The 26051-nt window shown below is 36.7% G+C and overlaps 1 protein-coding gene across 1 annotated transcript in view; it reads left to right on the top strand.

Moving 5' to 3' along the window:
- The window catches only part of LOC145984124 (uncharacterized), a 928179-nt gene that overhangs the window by 115694 nt on the left and 786434 nt on the right, over positions 1-26051 (top strand). Inside the window, exon 2 of the mRNA XM_083117559.1 lies at positions 6825-6948. Within this exon, the coding sequence (XP_082973685.1) occupies positions 6825-6948 (124 nt within the window). The remainder of the gene's footprint in view (positions 1-6824; positions 6949-26051) is intronic.

Raw genomic sequence — 26051 nt, 5'->3', positions numbered from 1 at the left:
AAAATTCCAAGTAATTCATCATTAATCAACCACAAATGATCAAATGCAAAGAAGAAATACATTATAAAGTTATTTAATATTCATTTTTATTTTACAACAAACACATATGAAATGGTAAATAATACGGAGTATGCAAATAAAGAAATGTTGAACGCTCGAAATATTACTTTCTTCTGTTTGGGTTATTTTACGTTGCTCTTCTACCTCTTGCGTAAATCGCGAAGATGAAAATGGATGATGAACTGACCAAATTGATGATCGCACAAAGACAATGGTATAGCCATCCATGCCTTTCCTACATGGACGTCCGGAAGTGGGGGGTCATGTGCCCCTGGAAAATGAATGTCAAACTAAAATTATATATTTCACACATATAATTTCATTTCAGTACAGTAATGTAATTTAAGTAGGGTCTTTTGAGGGGGCAACGCCAATATGGGGGGGAATATGCCTATCTTCTGCCCCCGGGAAAAATTACCTTGCTTGCCCCTTCTTGGGAAAACATACCGTGGACATCCATGCTAACCTAGAATTCGAACCTTGAACCTCTAGCTTCGTAGAGCGTCATACTGGCAATATTAGAGAGGTAGCTCAGCGAATCTACATTCCCGGCAATTTTTACATAGACATTTTTCATCGTTCTTCAAGTCAGACATTACATATGAACACGTTTGTTTCTCCACAGAAGAATAAGCCCTACAAGCGTAGGGTAATTGTGAAAATTTGGTGTAAGATACTTCGGCACATTACTTCACACAAAAGACAATAATTAATGTATTTTACACAATCAGCAAAGGGATTAGTGCAATTAGGTTCCGATACTGTATAGTTTATCGATCACACAATCAAGGAAAGAAAAACAAGACAAGAAAGCAAAGCATTTTTTTTAAGTCCACGTACACTCAGATAGGCAAATCGGAACGGCACTACAATTTAAAGTGGAATTAGAACAACTAATCAATGTATTTTCCTCCACTGATATCTAAGCCGGGGCCCCCTTGATTATAAGCTAGAGCGTTAGTCATTTTGCCATCTGGCAAACCCAATGCCCACAAGCACCCCAGCCCACGCACCATTCCTATGTATTACCACTTTGAGGGTAATTAAGAACTATTATTTATTTTAACATTAGATCGGGTAATGTAAATCGACGATTCCGGTGTGGCTTGTTAGTAATTAGAGTTACGAATGTTATGCGAGTAACTTATGTGCTTTTTACGTACCCAAAATGCACTCTGTCCGCACAAACAAGTTAATCGTTGTTCCTGCAAAATTTATTGCTGGAGAATTGACCGTTGCTGAACCCCAAACAATGCCTATTATCCCACGGCCACATTGGCGGGAATCGCAGTCTCCCTAGGCACCTGAAAGCACGATGATATCTGTAAGTTATGACAAACAGGGAATTTAAATGGCAGGAAAACGTATTTATATGATTGATTTACACTAGCTTTGGAGTCGTTATTCCCCAGGCGATGACTCCCACAGGGTTGCAGTCTCAAAGCGTTTACAGCAGTTTAACAAACCGCATCCACGTGTTGCATTATTTCCTGTGGTGTTGGATCACATGGCCATAAATGAATGACCCCAAGCAATGATTGCAACAATTTGTTTTTCCCCACACGGACCACCTCTGTGGTCAGCGCTGTGAGTTTCCAGGCCACAGTCGCGATCAGGCCCTTAACATATAATAAAATGACAAATAGGCGGTGAAAATTTCAATTCCAAAATGGAATCAGGAAAACCTTTCTTAAATGTCCTGTGGCCAGAAACACGAAGACATTTTGTACGAACATATTCAATTAATATATATTTGTTAATACTCGTATTTAACCATGGGGGTGTCCCTCCCCGAAGGCGTTGTGGTAACGTCGTTTCCTTGTAATCAAGGGGTTAAGGGTTTGATACCCAGTGGAGGGACATTTGGGTTCGAATCCAACTCTAAACTGTAGGACAAGTCCCATGTAGCCTCTCTGTGCATTATCGTGGACTTAAAACAAATACTCACTCAATCAATTAACGATGGAGGCATTTGATTTTACTAAGTGATAGTATATTACGAGGTGAAGAGAAACAGTTATGTTGGGGGTTAGGAATGTTATCGTCGGCATCGCAGCAAGTAATAAAAAAATCACAAGGTGATCACTTGATTACAAAGCAAGGAGAGAAAATGAAGGCAAGTAAGGATTTTTTTTAATTCCACGTACGCTCAGATAGAATAATCGGAACTGGACTTTCAATTTAAATTTTAATCCAAGCCACTGCGCTATGTGCTTCCATCACTACATACATTCTTTTGAGATGATACATACGAAATGAAAGGAACGGAGAAAAGAGATTCCAGTTCTAATTTGTGTGGTGGAAGAAATAGGACCACGCAGAGAACAACTTACTACCACCATTTTTCGTTCTTACAATGGGGCCACAAACGGTAGAAGATAAATAATATCTGACGTAGCAAGCTGAGTTGGTCTTAACAACAACATTTTAAGTGAAACAAGATATCGTAAATCTTGTGTTTTTGTTCTTGGACTTGACCCAGTGCCAGAAAGTAAGAGTTGAGGACATTAATTTTACGAGGAAATCTCTGCGACTGCCGTATCCCGCTTATTGGCGAAGGTAATCTTCAGAAGATTAACCAGCTTCAGCTACGCAAGAGAGATTACACTGCACGAACTGATTTTGTTTCTCTCCTTAAATTGAAATAGTATGTGTTCCTGCGGCTATCCTTGAACACTGAAAGTTGCCTGTTTCTGCACTTTCTATTTAATCTTAGAAATACCGCATGCAACTAAAAGTCTTGCAAAATACAACTGAGGATAAAATTATATTGCGATATCCGTATTTTTGGGAATATGCTGTAAACTTGTGATTTGATGAGAAAATCACTATAGTTAAGTTTTGTAGTGAAACGAAAGAAATTATTCGTAAAATTCATTGAACATCCTTGGCACACTCACAAGACTGCAAAAATATTAATGTTAATTAATAAAATGAAACTATTTTCATTTTTTAATATATTTCTAGCTTACATAAGTTGTTATAATTGCAGAATTTGTCCTCTGCCACATTTAAAGTAATTAATACCTAATTTATTATATTTACTCTCAGATTTACATGAGACTAATCTTGACATGTGGCTTCATCTGTCATTTTTGTGCTTTTCACATCTGCAGTTATATATAGCAAACTTCTTGTACTCCACATACAAATGAATGGAGGAGAAACGTAAGTAAAATTAACATTCGGTAAAGGAAATTGAATTAACTTCACATCATAACTTTATATTGTATTGTCTTCCTTATCAACTTGCAAGTATGAAGACATGACATGACGCAATAAAGAAATAAAGAAAAGAGAAGAGAAGAAAGTTTTTAACTTCAAATATTCAAATATTTAGAAGCTCAAATCAATATAGCCCGCCTTATTTAAAATCAAAAATCACGGCCGCAACATAACTTCTTGTCAACTCTCCGCGCTCAGCCGCTGAGGCGATAGAAAACTACTAGTAGCTATACGCAATTCTGTAGATGATAATACATAAATGTTTTGATATAATTTTTAATTCTTCGTAAATAAGATTTTCATTGAAAGAATGCATCAATAATAGAAAGCAATTTCTGAGCATGCAAAATTGGTAGTCATCATAGATAAGAAATTGACGCCCATATACTCAGTTGCTAGGATATGCTTTAATATGACTGATAGACCAATGGAGACAGCATACATACAGAACCTAAACCAGTTTGATGATCACGCAGATATGGTTAGATGGAATTAAGGACCTGTCTGGTATGAAATTAATATTTTTATTCACAACTTTGCAAGCAAAGCAGAACAGGGAGGATAACTATGAATGAGTATGAAAAAAATATTTGTTGGAAGTTGATATAGATAAAATTGACTGCCATTTGATTCATTGAGGGGATTATTAGAATATGTAAGGAGATCATTGAAATATATATATGAGGACTTAATACAGCATAATTTATTCTGTAACTTCTTAATTCAAGTTAACCTAAATGAACACTAAAAATCACATGTGAGAATTGATGTTTCCAAACGTACATATGCAGATACTCTCATGGTTAGAACTTTAGTCTTGGAGCCTCTTTTATGCATCGAAATCGAATATACTTCCCGGTCGAAATGACCTAAGTGATATAATATATAATAAAATCATTTAAATATAGTGGGTGATTTTCCCTCAAAGGAAGGGAGCAATATCCGAGCTTCTGTTCAACTTCATCTCCAACAGTGTCTGCTTAAGCTGAGAGTGTATAAAGGGGTATTCTATTACATGTATGGACAAGAAACAGGTAGAACAATGTCACAGAGGGATATTCTGGTTGTGGATCCGAACTCCAGATATGTGTCATTGTGTTGTCCCATCGTCCATTCCATCAGTTCACCATTCATCCTCATGATTGTGATTAACCCAGGAAGTAGAAACACTATTACAATAGTAAAAAAAAATAGGTAAATTAAGGTCTGAACGAATCTTTGCTTAAATTCAGAGGGGAAATCCCAGAAACGATTCAGACTCCTGAGTGTTTCATAAGCTTTCCTACATTGTGTCTTTACATGTTCTGTCCAATCCAATATTTTGTCAAAGATCAGACCAAAATTTTTGTAAGTGTTATTAATCACAATGGGCAAATTATTTATTTTGAGTTAGATATTAATATATTTAATTAAAGATACAATGATCATGAAATTTGATTTTTCAGTATTGATTTTGAGACAGTTATTGATGATGTTCAGGTCGGAGTTCAATGAGTACTTACACATTTGTTACTGACAGTGTATGGGTGTGCATGTGTGTAAATACACGCACACACAATTTGACATGTGTAGTTTACGTTTCATTTTGATACTCTTTAAAATAATGTGTTCTTCCAGTTTCATGTTCTCTAGTAGATGAATGACAAATACTACATACAGAATCCTTGTGATTTTTTAATTATGAAACGTAGCATTTCACTTAGTAACAAAACATTTCAGCTCACTACCCTTGTCTCCTTGCTGGACGCAAAGTTTAAAGAGTTCCGACATAAACAAACTTTAATCACAAAAAAAAATCATGTTTTTACTACAGGTTCACATGAAGTTAAACACGGTCCAATTCGACTTATGTTAAAAACACAAGAAAAAATCCACTTTTACAAACATTTTTGTCTCAATAAAGAACGGACGGAGTTAAAATCGTTTTGCCTTGCTTTTATCTAAAAGCAGATACTTTAAGCCTTCTAATGAGTATATTTGACTTTTTCCTCGCATGGAGTACAACTTTACAAGCACGTAAACAGAGTGCTCAATATTTTTGACGCGGACAGTAGTTAGCCACTCATCCACTACATTTCACCATTAGCTTATTCAGAATTCGTAACATCCTCATTTTTTACAACATTCCCTACAATGAGCTTCCGATATGACATTTACCAACTGCACAAGTAGGTAAAATAAGTTTCAATCCTGCATTTTAAATTATGTACAGCGATTTTTCGCTGTAAATTTTGAGAATGAAAACTTTCTTATGAATGCAACTCCACAAACGAGGAAAGATTATACTGCTTCTTGTTACTGATAACAATATCTGAAAGAAGAAAAACCCATAAAGGCTGAAAATTGGTGATTGTCATGTTTTACTATATGATTGGGATATATCATAGCAATTCAATAATTATTTTCATCCAGCGGATTATGTTCGAAAATAAGGCAAGAATGAAGTTCTTGTTACATTATAATAATAATGTTGATGGTGATGATGATGGATTCGAACACCTAGATCCTAGATCCAGCATTGGATCTTAAACATCTCCCCAAAATCAAAATTTAATTCACATTCTGGACAGAACGGGGTTTCAACTTTTCACTCTTAAAGTTTCCAATAATTTATCATCTGTCACAAAATGACAGGAGAATCTTAGCGATATATTCCATCTAGCAATAAGATATTCTGATTAATTATTTTACGTTTTATCTTTCCTCCTACGGTTCTGTTTGAGTCCGTGTTATTCCTGTCGAGTCAATCCCGCCGCGGCGTATTATCGGTTCAATCCCGCCGTGACATGTGTCAGAATTTCCTTGACTGGTTTTCCTGAAAGCCAGAGTATCCAAGTCGTCGTGTGCACCTGTGTTTTTGACGTTGCACGGGTATTTATCTTCGATTCAAATGGAATATGATCCGTGAATGAATGTAAGATGAAAGATTAATAGGAGCGTATTTCCTCTTCATGTATATAAGGTATTTTACTTTGGCAAATTAGTAGTTCTGATCTTGAAAGAAGACAAGCGAAAATAAAGTTGAGTCTTGTCACTTTATTCAAATATTGTACATATATATATATAGTACTTTTTGCTTTTAAAACAATTTTTTGGTAGTTTATAAATGTATTGAGCTTTGTGTTACTGAAGAAATAAAATTGATGCAAGTAATCCTGAGTAATATCATTTGAAATAGGTTTAAAAAAGTCATGCTTGTTAAGCAAATCTGGTTAGTTTTGTATTTCTGGAGAAGTATTCCTGCATGCGGCGGGTTTGACACTCTGGATTGGAGGTAACATTTCAGTTTCAGTCAGGAAAAGCAGTCAAGTAAACCCTGACGTATGTCACGACGAGATTGAACCTAAAAGACACCGCGGTGGGTTGACACGGCGGGAATAACATGGCACCTTCTGTTTGAGGCATGTCAAAAATTGCTTTTAACAGCTAAAAGTCACTTAAAGATTGGACCGTTAAGGAAGGAAATATATTTAAGATTTCTTATATGTGCAGCTACTATATATTGCTCATATTCTTACCATCTTGTTTGTGTTCCACAGCACCAGGTGTGGAATTGCCTGATGTTGATCTAAGTCACCTAAGTGAGGAGGAGAGAGCTATGATTCAGAGCGTAATGGCTAAAGCACAACAAATGGACAAGCCGGAGGCCCCTGCTGGTAGAAAGTAAGTGCATTTTCACTACAGTTCTCGTAATTTATATCTATTATTGTGCGATATGTTTCATGTTATCTAGACATCAATAAATTTTTGGACAAATTTGCAAATTGACCCCTTGGACTTGTGTGATCGCTACAGTCTTGTTGCATTAAAAGTAAATTAAAATATTGTTAAAATACGTAGACGTTTGTTCCTTGGTAACTATCGTTACCTGGTGCGAATTTCTTGCTGTATGATAAAATCATGCAGGTATTTCAATGAAATTATTGTCTCATATTATTATTGATATTATTATGCTAAGAATGCAAGCACCTACATAAGTTTTGTAACTAAATAACCACATGTTTAATGCATCTTTCATGTCGTAAGACTTCGACGATCGTGGATTGAAAGGAAGGAATTCTAATATATATTATATATATAATACCAATCATAGAATAATCACGACCTTATGAATGCTTTTAAAATTGTAGCTACGTGTTGATACATCAAAGATCTTCGTTAGGTAGATTGCCTTGGGCGAAGCAATAAAGATCCTTGATCAGTGTGAAAATGTCAATATTTCAAAAGCGGAAACATGTGAATACTAGCTGAACTGTATTTTTTTCTCACAAGTATACATAATATAGCAGTTTTATTCGTGCATAGAAAGTAATTAGAGATATGTATTTGCCTTAATTTCAGAGCCAGTTTTAAAAGTGTAACTATATTTATGTTGCGATTCGTCCAGAATACTCTCTCATAAGCGCGAGAGACCATATAAAGGTATCCGCCCATAGTTCTTTAATTCTACACTATTCTCGGAACATCTTAATGCAATTGAGGTGGTTTCCTTATGCCATCCATGTCAGAGCAAGTAACTCCAAGAAAATGGTACATCAGAAGCCATTTTTTTTCATGCAAGTTTTGAATACGGTCATCAGTGGCGTATGCCGGGTTCAAAACATGGGCTATCTTTTCATATCATAATGTTCAAATGGGAGGCTCTTTTTCGTTCATTTTCTTGGATTTTGAAGTGATGTAACATTGTGATTAAAAACACGTACCTTACAATTTACAAATAATTATAAAAATGTCACTGTTTCATTAATATAGAAACAGTAAGGAAAGAATTTCAAGTATTTCATGGTTATTTAAAAAATAAAGAGGCCCATGTTGTGAATATTTATGTAGGCCTACGTGCGAGAATAAAATACATAATAAACTTCTTACCTTGAATATTTAATTTGAACGGGTACTCCATCCTTATCTTACAGAACCTCTGTGGTAAAATTGTTATTAGTACAGCGTACTACGACGTCAGGGATCCCGGGTTCAAATCCAGGCCTGGGCATGGCTATTCTTTGTGAATGTCCCTTCCTCAATTTCATCGTATCGTCAGTCAATCTTGTCGTTTCGATTAGCTAAATTGGCAGAAAAGCGACGCTAAATAAAGAAACTAAATGAAATCCATTCTGCTCTTCTTTGGGATTCCAGAGGCGTGCATATCTTCACGATTTGAAGCTTATTCTCATACAAAAGCCGAGTAAATTGTTTCGTCAATTTCGTTAATTATGTCACTCATGTTCATTCACTACACTACGCAGCCCAGACCATTCAAAACGTATATGTCACTCAATGCACTAAATAAAATCTACGCAGTAAGGTATTATACCTAATTTTCTTAAACTTTCTTCAACGCGGTCAACCACGCTCCCCCATTTATAAATAATGCAGCCGAGGGGTTCAAAACTTTGTCACCATTGTAAAGCATGGTTGGTTGAAGGTCAGAGCGGCCTCTCGCTTGTGTTCAATGGGACAGTGTTGGCCCATAGGAAAAAAAAATCCCTGTCACTTTGCCAGCCTTTTCCCATTCTTGTAATTGTAGTTCCTTTTAAAAGTTTCCCTTTCCTGGGAAAAATCCCATGCTGGTAAGCGAATTGGCATCGCTGTAAGGTTTTACCTCCGTGGTAAAATGAAGACTTCCTTGTCCAGTTCTTGGGCTTAGAATCCACTACAAATACATCACCGATTGCCTCCACTGGTCGGGGAAGAAGTATGGTAAAACATGTTACATTTGCCAGTCGATTATTTTCTGTATTGAGTCTGGTATTCAGAGATAGCCTAGGTAGCCTAGAATATACGTGCCTGACGATCATGTTCTTGTGAATGAAAACAGAAAAAATGTTATGAAAACTGAATATTGCTTTTATTTCAGGACAAAGCAAAAGAACAAATCTGAGCTATGCAGTTTACGTACGATCTATTTTACTGTAAAGTATAGAATATTTGAGTCTACCATATTATGTAATTCCCAATCTTTCTTTCTACCGTATTTTGGTTACTAAAAGCACTTTTCTACCTGTTGGGTTCATCGTGACTATCTGGAACCTATTGAACGAACACTAGAACAAAAAGAGTCTTAGAAACACGTTATTTCATTGATTATTTTTATCTTCAGCCAAGCAAAATGCACATGTTGGGACAAGGAGAACGAACGTATCTCTCACGTAAGATTAATCTATCCTTTTGCCTTACGACGGTAGTAAACGTGTTATGCGAAATCTGAAGAATCATCAGCTGCAATGGAGAACACTTACTGTTTCAATCCTTGAGATTATATATGCTCCCATCTTCATGTTACGTGACAGTAGAAAAAAGATAAAATTCACATCTCTATTTAACTATTCTTGATATGGCTCAAGTTTACTTTTGTTACTCTGTTACTGTACCCGAGAAGGGAAGGGGGAGCAAAGGGGTAATTTGCCCTGAGTCCAAAATGTCTGGGAACTCTTACGATTTGTACACTTTCTTTAGAAATTAACTTATACCAGAAAACCAAGACAAAGGGGATACCAAACAAGCCAAAAGAGAAAAACGTTGGGAAAAGTAAAGTCCGTGAAAGTATTGCCAAGTAAAAGACCTGGAAATTTTCGTGATCGATTCACACGAATTGGTGCTGTCATGCTCATTGCTTAAAAACGGTTATTACATACAAATTTTTCATGGTGATGTCATAGTGTTATAAACCAAGGCACCGAGTAATTACTAATTTGAAAGTTCGAAAGAGGCAAAATTTGAAAATGCGTGTTTAATGATTTAAAGAAGTTGTTGTGAAGGTATGAATTATAACTGCATTATGAGGCATAATAATATCCTTTGTTCTGAACCAATGTCAGTTATAAAATAATACTTTGTCATGGCGTTATGTATATCTATTTAAAATGGATACATGATTTTTACAATTCCATAATAATTGTACTCAATATACTGGGCAGTAATGCACTGATAATTAATTATCCATAGAACAGAGAAGTAAATAATGCCAAAGTATCATTCCGCACTTTTTCGCCACAGGAAAATTTGGTCTTAATAAATTAAGTCTGCTACGTTCACGAGACAAATTAGGTTTTTTGTTTTGTTTTGTTTTTTGCTTAGTTTTTTGTTTCCGAGTCCGTTCTCTTGAAGCAAAAGTAATATCATTGCTAGGGATCCCTGAGTGCAGTTCTGAGGTATTGTTTTACGCCAATATTGAAAGGTAGCGTAAAATACGAGAATAACATCTGTCCCAAATACAGGGAGTTCCAGAATTCGGTGAAAAGAGTATCACTTTCCAATCAATGGGGTTGTAAAAACTTCAAAATATTGTTGTTACGTGGTTGAGGAGGAGCAAGGGGCCAAATGAGCGGTAGAATACTAACTTCTGACTACGCTAACTACTGCAAAACAACAGCTATTCAGCTGATTGTTGGATTTGAGTGAAACGGCCAACACGTTCCAATATAGCGGACTTTCAACCTACCACAACAAATCTTTGGAGAAAAAAATTGCCGCGATTGATGTACGAAGGGAACTTTTCCTTTGAAGAGTACGCTAGAATGATATTTTCTTCTACTACTTTCGTGGTAGTTTTTAGTAGTATTTCAACAATTTATACTCCCTTAATTGTAATAACCTGTGGTAATTCTTTCTAATTGTAAATGTAAACATTGTGAGTTTAGTACATTATGAATGTCTTTCCCAATTATTGGCTGTAGACTATGTCTTATAATACTGCAGAGAAAGATGGAAGTGTGCTACATGGAATCCATTGTTATCGCGAACGGCGCCTCTCTCTCCAGTTGTTTGGTGTTTCTTCTCTTCTCGTGCTTACGCACGCTTCGCTATTTGTGGTGCCGACCCTTGATAACCTTAATAGCGTGGGCCTTTGACTTAATATTCACTCTGCCAATACACTATCAACTTTTCCGACGTGACAAACGCGGAGTCTTTCTATGATTCTACCCACAGCACATCACGAAGAACATCAGATTACGCAGGACTTCTCCTCTTGAAGGCAGCTTGTGCCTCAAAATCTTCCGAGATATGACGACTACCCTCTCCTCCGTCAACGAAATTTTAACACGTCGTTTCATATTCACTTCATACGGACACAATGACACGGGCCACGTGAATGCGAAGATCTGCATCGAAAGGAGTGCAGACAAGCAATGAGGTCGATCTCCGGAAAGTTACGAATTTGTGCACTCAATTGACATTTGCTCGCTGCACTGCCGACAAGTGGTGCTCTCTCTGCCAACCAAGGATGATGATACAGATAGATAATACAGATTCAAGCACATGGCAGGCCACAACAGCAGCCTGTAAGCAACATTGCCACTTTTGATCATTTTTAATGTTAATCTTTATTACGATGCTAAATGGTCGTTGACAATCTAATGTTTCTGCAACGAATATGTATTCTGTAACTCTTTCACGACCTTCTGCATACTTTTGAGCGCAAGTTTATTTTTTAATTGAAGTGATTAGATCCTTTCAGAGTCATAGAGTACGTTTGGCGAGGATGACTACATTGAAGGCGTGTTATCCTCATGGGAAAAATGAAAACGCGTGGGGCACGACCAAAAATATCGCTCGGGTCCCAAACTACGTGTGGGCTGTTTTTAGTCCGTTGGTACGCAGCTGGGGATGACTTGCTAAATTCTCAACTTTTTGGAATTCTAGCGGAATGCATGCTCACAGGTCAGTGTCAAGCGCTTTTGTAAGTGGGTAGGGTAATGACTCCCATTTCAAGTGTAATAGTCGTATACTTTACGATGTTTTCATGCGTCTAATATTTTTTCGTGGAGGCACGTGGTGGTTTCGGATTTCACTTTAAACTATCAGTCCAGTCCAGATTAGCATATCTCTGTGCATAAAGTCGACTTAAAACTTGAAGCTGCAACCCTACCCTTACCCCAACAGCCGTAGCATATTCTTCATTTAAAATTCCTTATTGATATAATAAAACACTTGTTATTACTTGCAACTTACTGTACACAATTGAAAATATCCATGTTCGTTCTGGAAAATTCACTACAGAACAAGAAACAAAATTCGTTTCACTACTCATTTTTTCCACATTCGCATCCCAAAAAGCCCTGAAACTAATGGAAAAGTGATACCAACCTCTGTGTTTAAATTATTGCTCACAGGAGAGTAAAGGAACTGATTTGAATCTTAAAAATAAAATAAAATATAAGCTATGGAATCATATGTCATCTAGCACCTGTTCATTTTATAACACATTATATTGCAAACATAGTTTCGATTTTGATAGCACTTATGACTTCATTTTTGTGGTGTTTGATGACCTCACGAAATATAATTTATTTACCTTCAAGTATTATCTAAAAATCATCCGTTTTTTAAAATTTGCTTGTATGGCATATTCACTATAAATATTGTTCGAATAATCACTGAGGTTGTAATTTGAAATGAGTGAGAAAGAGGCAGGCAACGTCTAGCTTTTCTGAACATTCCGATGCTCTCCGATGCCGGGGAAATTATATTTATTTAACCACTGAATGTCGAATGTTAGAAAAGCGCGCTACGACGCCAGGGATGCCGGGTTCGAATCTCAGACTCATCCTAATCTTCGTGATTAGCCAAAAGTGCCAGAAAAGCTAAGTAAAATAAACCAAGTAAATCATGAAACAAAGTACATAATTACTCTAAAGCTTTTCTACATGGGATTTAGAACTGTTATAATAATATATTTCAATAAACATGTGATCTTTATGAATTATTAAGTAATTATTCATCTTCGTGACCGTGACTTACAACACTAACCTTACAATGCAGACTGTATATTGCTTTCTGCTGATAGTGTCTTCGTCTATCTTGGATTGCACTCGACAGTTTTCGGACTGGAAGAAAAAGCAGAAAGCAGAGCTTTTATTTTTTTGGCAACCCTGAGGCTCTTATTCCTACTGAGCAGGGGACAATTCACCCTTCGCCATGTGGTTCTTTGGTTTTCCGTACAGTGGCCGCAAGCAGAGCGGCTGCTTCTCCCAAACTAAAACATTAAGTATATAATATAATAATATTGCAAGCAGTGCTTGCATTGCTTGGATTGTATCTTTGGCACTGCTAGTCAGAGATTTGAAAATGTGAGAATAATTTGGAGCAATGTCAAAATGGGTAACAATCTCTTTTTCGTCAGTTGTTGACCCATTTTGTTCCAATTCAATAGTTTGTCAAATTTCTAAAGTTATTAGAAATTTAGCTATTATATAAATTTCAGCTGAAGATCTCAAATTTATATGAGTTATTGTATTCACAACACTGTGGATCTCCCTCCCCGCCTAAACTACACATTACATTATAAAAAATGTAATTGCAGAATTATAGCCTGTGTATCATCATAAAAATCTTTTGAGTAACGTAGAGAAAATTGATTTTAGGTCCGTCATATTGAAACACGCTGACCGATTTTGTACACATACAATACCAAACCAATCCTCAAACCTATACAGCTTCCATTAAATTTTTAATTCAAATCTAAATTTGAGTCAGTTATCAAGGTCATTGTCCATATTTTCCTCTTGTAAATCGCACAACTAGTTATTGTCAAATTTTAGGTCTTCTGCTGCTCCAATAATCCTCTGATCTTTGTTTCCTAAGATCATAAAGATAGTTATGAAATATCATGCATGAGTAAAACGTGGAAATATCTGTTCAACCAAAAGCAGAAAGTTTTTCAAAGTTAAGGGCTACAATTGCGCATGGATACGGATGCAGGTTCGAGTCTTGGTCTAGTCTACACTTTTGATAAATTACTATAATAATAAGAACGTATATCTTTCTCTTCTGTGCGTATCAAAACATATAAACATGTAGATATGTGTTGCGCACCTCCAAATCGATATGTAAGACACACACACTCTCCGTGGCTCAGGTTACAAATGACGGCCTCCGTAATAGTGTATTTTGCGAGAAATGCACTAAAACGGAATTATTGCCGGTTAGCCGTAGCCATAGTAATTACTGCTCGCACTAAATATTATTAAAGTAGAGTTTAATGATAGAGCAACCTACTTGCTACTGAAAGAGGGATAAAGAAAGGAAAAGTTGAACCTAAAGTTGAACAAGACTTAAGTTCAAATTTGATTACACAATCGTCAATTATCTGGGATTTGCGCAGGTGATACTTAGTGTAATACGGAATATTATTGTTATTTTCTAATCATAATCTCGGTAGTATGAAAAGGATTTAGATACTACGGCACACAACAATGTACTGAAAGCAGTACATGTGAACTATTTGGTTGCCTATTTGCTGAAATTTTTAAAGAACTTGATGTAGATGTTGTGCTCTTGCGTAGCCAAATTTTAGCGCTTTAGCCTTTGGTGCGAGAGAGTCCGGGTTCGATTCCAAGTGAGAGCCACCGAAAAATCGGTGAAGACACTTGGGGAACTACTTGAAAAGATGAAGTAGCGGGCTCCGGTCTCGAAAGTCAGGAAACAGCGGTGATAGGACTCGATGCGCTGACCACGCGTCACCCAATGAAAAAGCAGCTTTGCAGGCACTGGCCCTCAGAGAACTTGTGCTTCATGAACTTTAGTTTTGATTTACATAGATGCTGGATTGTCCATAAGCCAAATCATACTATTTCACATTTATATTTTCATATCTTATTAAATATGGTAATGTCAGTACAATATAATTTTGTGAAAATGAATTGTAATAGCTATACCAAATTCTTAATAAATCTCATAATAATTTATGTGCATTTGCTGATTCGTCTGAAGAAGTGAAATTTTAGTGGTATATTCGATCTGCAGCCGATGGCTCAGTTAATGAGTTGGGGTTCTATTTGTATATCATACAACGAGATTGTATTATCCTGGAAATTGGTTTTTGTGTGTGATTTGATGTGATTTGCTTTGTTTTACTTCGCTTTTTGTGCCACTTTTGGATAATTTGCAAAGATGGGAATGAGGGATGATATGATGAAATTGATGAATGGACACTCAGAAACATCCATGTCCAGGCCAGGATTCGAACCCAGGAACCCTAACGTCGTTGCGCGATGTGTTAACCACTCCGCCACAGGGGCCGGCAAATTGGTTTTGGTGTTGTTTCATGATTACAAGATCAAATATCAACTGACGTCGGTTTGGTTTCAATTTGAGTTTCGATGGTGGCTATGGTGTTGTGTAATTCAGCAAACATTGCCTCTGCACATACATTTGCTTCCCCATTAGTTATTTAATTGGATTTAAAATTTTTGTCCTTCTTGATTGTAAATATTAGCTGCACTGTCATGTGCTTTGTGGACCTTTCAAAGTAGGTAAGGTAGCAAATGTGTAAATAAAATATTTAATATGTATAGTTACAATTCTTTCTGCAGGCAAGACATCACTTTATATATCCCCGAACTCTTTGATAAAGAATTCTTCCAAGGAAACAAATAATGTCACATACATTATGACGAAGTACCGTAATTGAGATACTAATTCTAAAACTTAAGTAAGATATTCAAACCTATTGTAATAAAAAGGAAATTGTAATCAATGTTATGCGAGCGCATAAATGAATCATCTTAATTATACTATCATCAGTTTCTGGTGGCACTATTAAGTTCAACATCGTTAACGATTTCTGTCGAGAGCAAATAAACGTGTAATGGAAAAGATCAAAAGTAGTTTTAGTTGAAGCAGAGCATGTGTATAATAATGTTTCTGAATTTCTGAGTAGAAGTATGATGTTCAGCACATTCATTACCGATACTCAGAGAATGCATTTAAGATACATACCCCCAAAATTCCCTTAGTATTGAAATTGGCGGACATTTTTTAAAAAGAGTAGATACACACACACACACACACACACACACACAAATATATATATATATATATATATATATAACTTAAAATTGTACACTGCCATATTTTTCGCGTGGATTATTCTTTCTAAGAACAGAAACACCGCTGAATGCTCTGGATAGAAATGAAAATTGCTATAAAACATTGTATCGGCTATTTTCCAAAATGGCAGACAAATTTTAAATTGTGATTAAATTGTTCAAGTGTTGTGTAATCTTCAAGATGGTTAAATAAATTTAGACGTCTTCGAAAAACGAAATTGAGAGCTACCACATAGTGTATATTCTCATTTTGAATTATGCCTCTGATAGTTGTTTTTTTAAGTGGATTGAATTTTCACGATTTAACACTGCTTGTAGGGTAAGAAACTAGGATATAGTACCTTTAACCTCGTCCCCAAAACGTGATTTTCAAAATATATCAAAATGTTTACAAAGGAATCGGTATAGAGAGACGAATTGTGCCCTGCGAGAGAAATTTTAGAACGTGAAGTACGAGATGTGAAAAATATAGCCGTTAGAGGGAACGACATATGATATATGGTAGGTCACATACACACTATATACAGCCTAGGAAGAGCCGAAAAAATTGCGTTCGTTACTCCAGGGGCGCATTAAATTTGATGTGGACGTCAGCGTTTGTTGTATAGAATGTTATATATGACATTAGGAATATTGAGGGAAATACGTCGTGTGCGAGTAGAAGCATGCGGCTTGGTTCATACCCTTGTGCGGTAACGTTCCTAAGTATAGGAACATCATGGAAACCATGTCTCATATAAAATAAAATTTTGGAGACTAGGAAATACTCTAATAGATCCTGGCTCCTAAAACTACACCATGAGGACCAAATCCTGCAAATCAATCCACTAAATGAAAAAAGAAAAGAAAAAAATGATAGTGGAAAGCTCTTTTTTGCAGTAAGGGAAGAACAAAAAATACTACCTGGTAGCTCGAAATCATTTCTTTCGGAATCTCAAAAATCTTAATGTATTTACGCATTGCTCATTCTTTCCGGATATAATTTCCAAAGCGATAACATTCTTTAAAAAAGTTAAGGACCCCTAAAACTATTAAGCAAGAGGAGGTGAAGATGTGACCTAACACTTGTTATCAGTTTTGACATCTATCTCTCTATAACCCTGTCCCGGATATCTCTGGAGCAAGCAAACGTAAACAAGTCTCTCCTCAAGTAGTGACGCGAGACGGCTCCACCAATGAAGACGTGAGAATGAACGGGATTGCGTGCAGGGGGAAGCGACTGCAGTTACCAGCCTTCGCAGCAACGTGCACTGCTTCGCTCTGTCCTTTCGATTTCCTCCCTTCTCTGCCGCTATGCGCGGCCTTGCTACAGAGATATACGACACAAAGTATAAGCTTCAAAGCTATGATTTTACGCCCCTCTGATTTCGGGAGTCCATCACACCCAGACGGGTCCCAATCGTCTAGTCTATAGTGTACCTCTCGGTACGAAATGGTAGCCAAGTGACTTCTAGATCGAAATCCCTGTCTAGTGAGAGAAGTGTATAATTTCTGGTGCTAGCTTGGTCCTATATCAAAATTTTGGTAGGGATTTCGAATAGGAAGGAACGTTTGACCATACCTGATGCATGCTCAATCGTATCGTCCTTTATTTATTCCTATTCAGCCGTGTCTATTTCCTTCCAATTACAACTTTATAACACCATGCTTCACTACCTAAACGTCGGTCGTTGGTTTCGACTCGTCCCATCCTTTCATTGTTTTCCATAACAGCTCGTGCGTTGTTCAAATGGAAAAGTGTTTCAGACATGTTGTTCTTACGCAAGTGCATGTTAGTTATCAGAATCAAGCTGCGTAAACTTGGGACAGCTGATCGTTATGCGAATTCTCTATCCATAGTTTCCGTACAATTTGTCCGTGGTAACTTCGTATCTGTAAAGTTCTATTAGATTTTTTGTCCCCTTTACTATATTTATTAAGACATTACACGGCGGCATGTCATGAAAATCTGACCTGTTTTACCGCAACATCCCTTTCTCTGCACATAAAAGCGGGTATAGTAGGAATAACAAATAAACTGGAAAGTTAAGAACGGAATAATAAAAACTATAAAATTCATCACGTTTCTCAAAGATGCAACACATCTTATTGAACAGATCTGAATTTTGAATACCTGCCTAAACAGAATATATCTCCAATATTCTGTTAAATCACTAAATAAATTTTAAGCTTTAATTCTATTTCGCTTATGAAGTTTTTTAAAAGCACAAACTTTCCATGTAATTTCCTTACACACCTGTATTAAAAATAGCCGTTTGTAAGGAAGAGAGACCATATGTTATTCTTTGTTTACAATCGTGATTGAAAAGAATTTAACAATTTAGCTAAACAAAAGTTGTTAGCAAATAGCTTTTTGCCGTTTTTATCTCTCAAATTTCGCACGACTTGTCAGAGCGAGTGTCTGTGACCGATACAGGATTTCATCCGCATCGCAATAAGCTTTAAATCCAGCGATCTTACACTGAAAAATAAAGCATTATAATTGATGTTATTATGGCGAAATTTTCACAGAAATTAATCCACATTTTTAAAAAAAATTACCGTAATTCTACAACCTTTGCCTACATCGTGAATAAATAGCAATTTTTTTTTTACCATTTCATTATTTTTCGAGGCTTGAATGTATTTCTGAGCACTCAGTTGTAGATCAATGAAATTAGGAAATAAGCAGACAGAAAAGACAGGGGCGTATACAGAAATAATATTTTGGGGTTCCAGCTACGGGTGCCCATTCCCCAATGCATGTCATAAGCCCCATAAATTTTAAATTAAGACAGTGTCATAAAAGTAATATATTAATAATAATATCCTATTAAATATTATTATTAATAATAATTATTATTATACAAGCACACACTGACAAATAGTGTTTTTTACTGCCTGGTACATTATGCATTATATTGTTTCTAGTATTTCACCACTGCATGTACTCGTATTATTCTGACAAAAAAACTTTACTTACTGTACCAAAACAGTTTCTCACGGTGTAGTTCGACATGGCTGAATATAGGGCTACATTTACCGTATAACTGGCAGAGTGCGCACATATTCCTTTTGGGTATTGTTGATTTATTCATGATTGCACACCATTAAATCTGTCACTCACATCATAACCTTGACTCATGAATTTATTCATGTCAGCACCAAGTTTGTGACATTGTTCAAGAAGAACTGATTTTCAGCTGACATATCACTACCCAGTGTGATGCACAGGGGAGCCCATCCCACATGGCCAATGGCGCATCTCCCCCCAAAATCATGTCATGCGTTCCCCCCAAATCATATCATGTGTCCATATAATTCGCCCCCTAAAACTACATCGTAATCCCTACAAAGTATTTAATTACGACAGCGTGTCTACCGAAAGTAACTATTTTCTTTGCTTTTTGTTCCAAATGATGCACCTGCTTTAAATTAAGCAGTATACCAACACTAAGCATTATATTTTAAGAAGTGTTGTTATTAATGAATATCGAAAATATCGCTTAAGTTTTGTAATGCAGCTATAGTATAAGACTTTGCATTCACCTCAGTAAAGCGCCAATCAAGCATTCTAGCAACACATGATTGCGAGCGAAGCGATTTTTTCCTTTTTTCATCCATTTCATTGCAGGTTTTCAAGAATATTAATTTAATTGTGTGTCAATACTTTATTAGGATCCCGAGATATTTAGTATTTTCTAGCTTCTCTTTTGGCACATTCGGGGTCGAAAACGTGTGGATACCATATCGCTAAATACAGTCTCCAAAATTTAATGTTCGAACTCTCTTTCCACTACAGAAATCCCCTGACAATCTAAGATTTAACACTTTATCAACAGCTTCATATCTCTCCATATGTTTGGAGTATTGACAAATCCAATTAGATAAAGAATAGAAATTGTTTAATGGCATTATCGAAGGGGGGTAAATCGCCTACCTGCACCATAATCCCCCCCCCCTCTGTGAGCACTCCTGCTGATACATAAGAACTTTTAGTGGATATTATTTTCAGAATTCACAAACCATACACCATATGTCTCATCGGGAAATATTATGAATCAACCATAGTATTTTCAAAATTTGGGGAGCCGGACCCCCTTGAGAAAAGACACAAATTATGTGACCCTTTGACTTTTCGTCTTGGTTCAGATAATGCACTAATGTTGCTGAAGAGGAGGCGCAGGTAACATAAACGTGTCTTCAACTTACGGCGCCATGTTAGCCACTTGTGCTACCCGGCACAGAAATGTCTCATGTATTCAAGATTCCTGTCTTTTCTCAACACGAACAGCCCGTCTAGTCTAGGTAGGGTTTCTCTCCCTCTTTCTTTTGTAGTGCGTTTTTCTGCAAAACCTATAAAACTAAATTGGCTTTCAAGCACGTCCTCAATAGCGCAGTTGCACCGAATATGGCATTCCACAGAACTACTAGATGCACTTGCCATATTCATATTACACTCTACTGCACAAATACAAACACGAACACAATCAGCGAAGCACAACACTGTTAAAAGGAACAATAGAATAAAGAACACAACCATCCAGGGATGCTCCAGGTTCATCACACAAATTTATCGCATTTATCAAATCTTCTTTACCTTCAGTCATTAAACAATTGCATTGATCACATTATATAATGCAATTACCTTACGTAAGAGACAACTAAGGCCCGCGTTTCCCCAGTTACAGTAAAAGAAAAATCTCTACATTCCATGTTCATGTACACTGCATGCTGAAAGGAATAAAATAAATATGAAAAAAATAATATATAAATGCCCATGGAGATGAATATTGGTGTAACGCAATAAGCGGCTATAAGCAATAATCCCCTTTCTAGCGAATTTTAGTTTTACCTATCTGCAATTCTTGGCTCTAAAATTTAACGTTATAGAAAATTTTAGACCGCATGATTGCAACCACTCCCCACGCTGAGAGAGACTGGAATTTCTGCTTTCCCTTTGCAGAAGCGTCGGAACTCCTGGCGATAACGTGGAACCTGCAGCCCCTTGCCTTTCAGTGGTCTCTCTTCCCTTCATCCTTCCGCCCCGCCCCCGCGACTGTGTGTGTGCGTGTTTATATACACACAAACACACCTCTTAAAGTGGAAATTGCTAGCTCGGGGGATGTTTGGTCGAACGAGACATGAGGCTAGTTCGGGGATGCTCCTATGGGTTAACATGGTAACAGTGACAGAGCTGGGGGGAGGGGGAGATGGTCGCGAACAGTTTGCTAGCTGGGGGGATGCCATCCCCTGCATCACCCCTCACTTAGAGTGCTGCACACTCCCTTGGAAATATTTGATTTTGTTATTTATCGTCGCTTTTGTGCCACTTGTAGCTAATCTCGGCGATAAGAATGAGTGATGATAGGATGAAATTGACGAAGAACGCCAAAAAGAGCAGAAATTCCCTGGCAGGGATTCGAAATCGGTATCCCTGGCATCGGAGCGCGGTGTGCTCTACCTCTGGATAATTAGGTAGAATTGTATTGTGCTTCTCATACATACATACATAAGTTCTTCAAAATAATGTAAAGATGAAACTTTTGTTAAGGCACTTTTGAGAGTTGCTCAAAGAGACAATTTAACTGGGAATGATGGACCAATATGTGTTTCATAATATTTCTGTAATTGCTCTGCTTTTGCTATTAGTTTGTCATACGTTGGGTTGGGTATGCAGTGGTGGTTAGGTTAGCAAATAAGATTATATGGTTCTCAAAGTAAATAGTAATTTCGTTCTATCCGTGTGGTTTTCATCCCTTACTTCGCCGTGTTGGACTTACTATATTAAAACCCGTTTCACCTCTTAACTCATATGTACGCACAATACAATATCTACTAGTAGTTCCACACCACAGAGCTACTGATGAAAAAGCTAAAGAAATTAGGTTTTAGTTGTGGACCAAAGACCTCTGGCAAACAAATTGTTACGTACCATTCAGAGTTGACCGTTCTACGTTCCTCTAAATCCACAGTTGCCACATGACCAGTTTTCCCGAAAAAACAGGCGACCATTTGTTTCGATGTGCTTCGTGCGCGAACAACTTTTGTTGGATTGGGTTCATCTTGAAACACCCATACAGTCGACTGCTGTTTACGTTCCGGCTCATATGCATATATCCATGATTCGTCACCTGTTACAATCTTATATACGTCTTTTGAAGCACCACGATTGTATTTATTGAGCATTTGTTTGCACCAATTGACGCGAGCGTCTTTTTAAGTTTTTGTCAAATTGTGTGGGTTCCCACGAGAACATACCTTTCTCACAGCTAAATGATCATGTAATATTTTATATATGCTGGTAGAACTAATGCCTATGGTTGCCTCAATCTCACAGTATGTCACAACGATCTTGCAGTATTAGGTTTTGCACAGCATCAATGTTTTCTTGAACAACAACTGATTTTGGACGACCTTCGCGAATCTCGTCGGTGAGCGAATGGCGGCCACGATTAAATTCGTTATACCAGCGTTTCACAGTGGCAAAGGATGGGGCTTCATCGCCAAATGTGGAAGTAAGTTGATCGATGCACTCTTGTCTTGATAATCCACCTCGAAAATCGTAAAAAAATCATCGCACGAAAATGTTCACGAGTTAATTCCATTTTATTGTTGTCGCGCAATCTCCAAGGCAACATAAACAACACAAATGAAGCTATTGACAAAACATTTGAAGTACGTTATGGTCAATAATGCCAGACGATTCCGTGCAAACGTCAAATCGCGCCTAACTTCAATCAGTGTTGCCAAGGCTCAAAATATAAATAGTGACCCTCGTAGAATAGGTATCAAAAAAATAACATGAACATGATTTCATCTATTTTTCTAATCTTTTGCGTATTTCTTACTGAATTCTTTTCAACTATCTACGGTAGCCATTAAAATGAATAGCTTGTGCCACGATACACAATCCCCAAACATCTTGTACCTTCAGGTGTAATGAATTCTCAGACTTTACACATCATAATTTCGAGTGGATTTTCTGTGCCTTTGAATGAAGTTTTGAATTACAGAGCTAAACATCCTTTGTTTTGTTTTTTTTCAAAGCAACAATATCTGCTCGTTAGTTCATTAAAGATGGAAAAACGGTATTGGTAGTATGCTGAGGATATTTACAAAGAATCATGACAATAAAAAGAAAATATCTTTATAGATTCAAATACGACATCATTTTCCCCGTGTTTAGACGCATCCAACGGTCACACGTTTAGCACATTTGGGCACACTCATCAACTCCCATCTTGGACCCAAAATTTACCTATATTAACACTTGGTTATCTCCTTGGTGGAGTGGTTCGCGTGGCGTTCGCCAGATGTTATAGATTCAAATTCTAGGTAATGTTGAACATTTTACTATTTTCCTTTTCCTTGATCTATTTCGTCAATTCGTCATTGATCCCCGTTTTGTGATTAATCTAAATAGCTAGAAAGAATGCCCAAAATAGCATACAAAATTAACTCAAACTTCACTGAATGAGTTATAAAAAATATTAGGAATATTGTACTTCCGTCTACATTTAAGTATAATTCTGGTACAATAGATTTGAACCTAATTTATTTCTACTAACCATTCTGAGTGGCTCAACAAATCACCAAGGGTCCTACCAAACCTCCGGATACAACCAAAGAACTATTTTAGTCGCCTTACTTCCTTTAATTGCAGAAATTTTTGACTTTTGTGCGACCTCAACATAACATCCTGTAAATAATATTTTATATGTTGATGTTACAACGATAAAATACTTAACGGGCAAAATATTTATACAATTGTAGGAGAGGAGGAGATGTTTATTTAATTTATGTATAAAATTATGTTCTTTATATTGTTCTAATTCCGTACGTGAGGAAGAACACCGAGAACGATGAAAACGCCTGACATGCACGCAACCCTTTTTACATCGTGTACGGGAGGTTGTATAAGGAGAAGGGTAATGTGTAAGAGAGGCTGTTAAAATACCCAGAAGAGAATTAAATTCCTCACTTGACAGTCGGGTTAAGAATCCGATGGAGAAATTGGAGGAGACATTTGCCTCAAACTTAACAATCGCCATGACTGGGTCGTTTACATTCTCTGCCATATATTTCTGCTAGTCTCATTGCGCTTTGTTCCTTACCTCATTACTAGAATTTCCTTGAAGAGGGTGTCTGGCCAAGGGAAGTTGTCCTCAGTGCTATTAAGATCATAACTCTTTTCTTTTCTACCATTCCTTCCTCCATACATATGGTATTTAGCCTGAGACTTGAAACAACTCCGAGTTGTATCGACTATTCTGGTTAACGCGTTTTTTTTTCGAAGTTTATTATCTAGTTTTCGAAGATTGTTAAGATTTAGCCGGTCTCCTTTGGTATTTTTGTAGCATTTATATTGCACTCAGATTGACACCGTGTAGTTCGGAAATGTTGAGGCAGATTCTGTATCATTTTCGCAGATAGGGGGTGCCGTAATTCACTAACATAACCAAAAAGAACGAGAATCTTATTTACAAGAATAAGATATACTCGTATATCACCTGGTAATCTACATTCTTGAATAAATTTCCTTGTTGTCCTGAAATTTGCCTACTTTTAAACCTTACATAGTCGATTATACTCATATTTTGAATCACAATAGGAATACCACAATAGGAAAATTTCACTACTTTGCTAGAATTGCCATGATATTATGTGATGTAATCTCAATAAAGCTATCTTAAGGAAAATAATATTGGGGATAACATACAATATGTTCCGGTGTTGGATGGTCAACTATCAAAGTATTTGAAGTTCAACTAAAATACAAAAAAAATAACAAATATGAAAACATAATAAAACTTTTTATTTACCAAGCCATATCCTCATTAATCATCACTGTTTATGATACTAACTATGCTAGGAAGTTAGGCCTAAGGCCATACACACCTCAAAAACGAATTTTAGTTGATTGATTCGCTTTATTTTACCTAGTTTATAGTGCCTCTTTTGGATAATTTGCGAAGATGAGGGTGAGCGATGATATGATGAAATTGATGAATGGACACACAAACATCCATGCACAGGCCAGGATTCGAACCCGGAAACCCTGGCGTCGTAGCGCGATGTGATAACCACTCCTTCACGGGGGCCGGCTCTAATTTTAAAGTTGCCTAAATTAGGCCAATTTAATACATCAAAGCCGGAAATTGTTATCAGAGTATTGTTCGCATTGGAAAGATATAGAGGTGTCTCATTTGAGATCACATGAAGCCGGTGGTGTTTTTGTGCCCAAAACAATTAATATTTGCAGCGTGTGTATCACTTGTTCTAAGATAGAGTTACTACTATACATTCAATATCTTGTTTCTTATATTAAGTCTAAAATTTCTAATTTCTAATTTCTAATTTCCATGTAAAAACAAGTAATGAAGGAGCACTTTTCAACCACACATTTTTCGATTGATTTGAAATTTGGCATACTGAAAGGGCCACTTGAGGTAGGAAAATATTCAAATTTGCAGATCCATATCTTTTGTATTTCCGAAATTACAGTGTTGCAAACTATGGGATTTTGACAATTTTTTCCAACATCTTGTTAACTTTAAATTGCAATATTTCGGCAATCAGGGCACCTATTGAACTGACTCAGACGTCATTGGAAAGGCAAAGGAATTGAAGGGCTCTTTCACACAAAGTATTGCACGTCTAAGGTAGGATAAAAAACAATTGAAGGTGGTGTAAAGACAATTGTGATAGCCATTGTTCTCAAAACAATTTAATTATTTTTTTCCAAAAAATCATGTCATACATACACTATTACGCAATAACTGTACAAAATTTGAAAATGGGATGCCAATGGGATCCGGAGTTATGTTAGATTTAGAGTAGGTTAGGGTAGGGTAGAGTAGGTTAGGTAGCATAATAACATATTTTGATAGACAAATTCCTAATAGCCTCAAATGCAAAAGTAACAGAAATGGAATACAGTATTGTTTGAATTAACAT

This window comes from Lepisma saccharinum, chromosome 2 (assembly GCF_977018435.1).
Source record: "Lepisma saccharinum chromosome 2, izLepSacc3.1, whole genome shotgun sequence".
Classification (NCBI taxonomy): Eukaryota; Metazoa; Arthropoda; class Insecta; order Zygentoma; family Lepismatidae; genus Lepisma; species Lepisma saccharinum.
The sequence above is the reverse complement of the archived record's forward strand: the minus strand, read 5'-3'. Positions and strand labels throughout refer to the sequence as shown.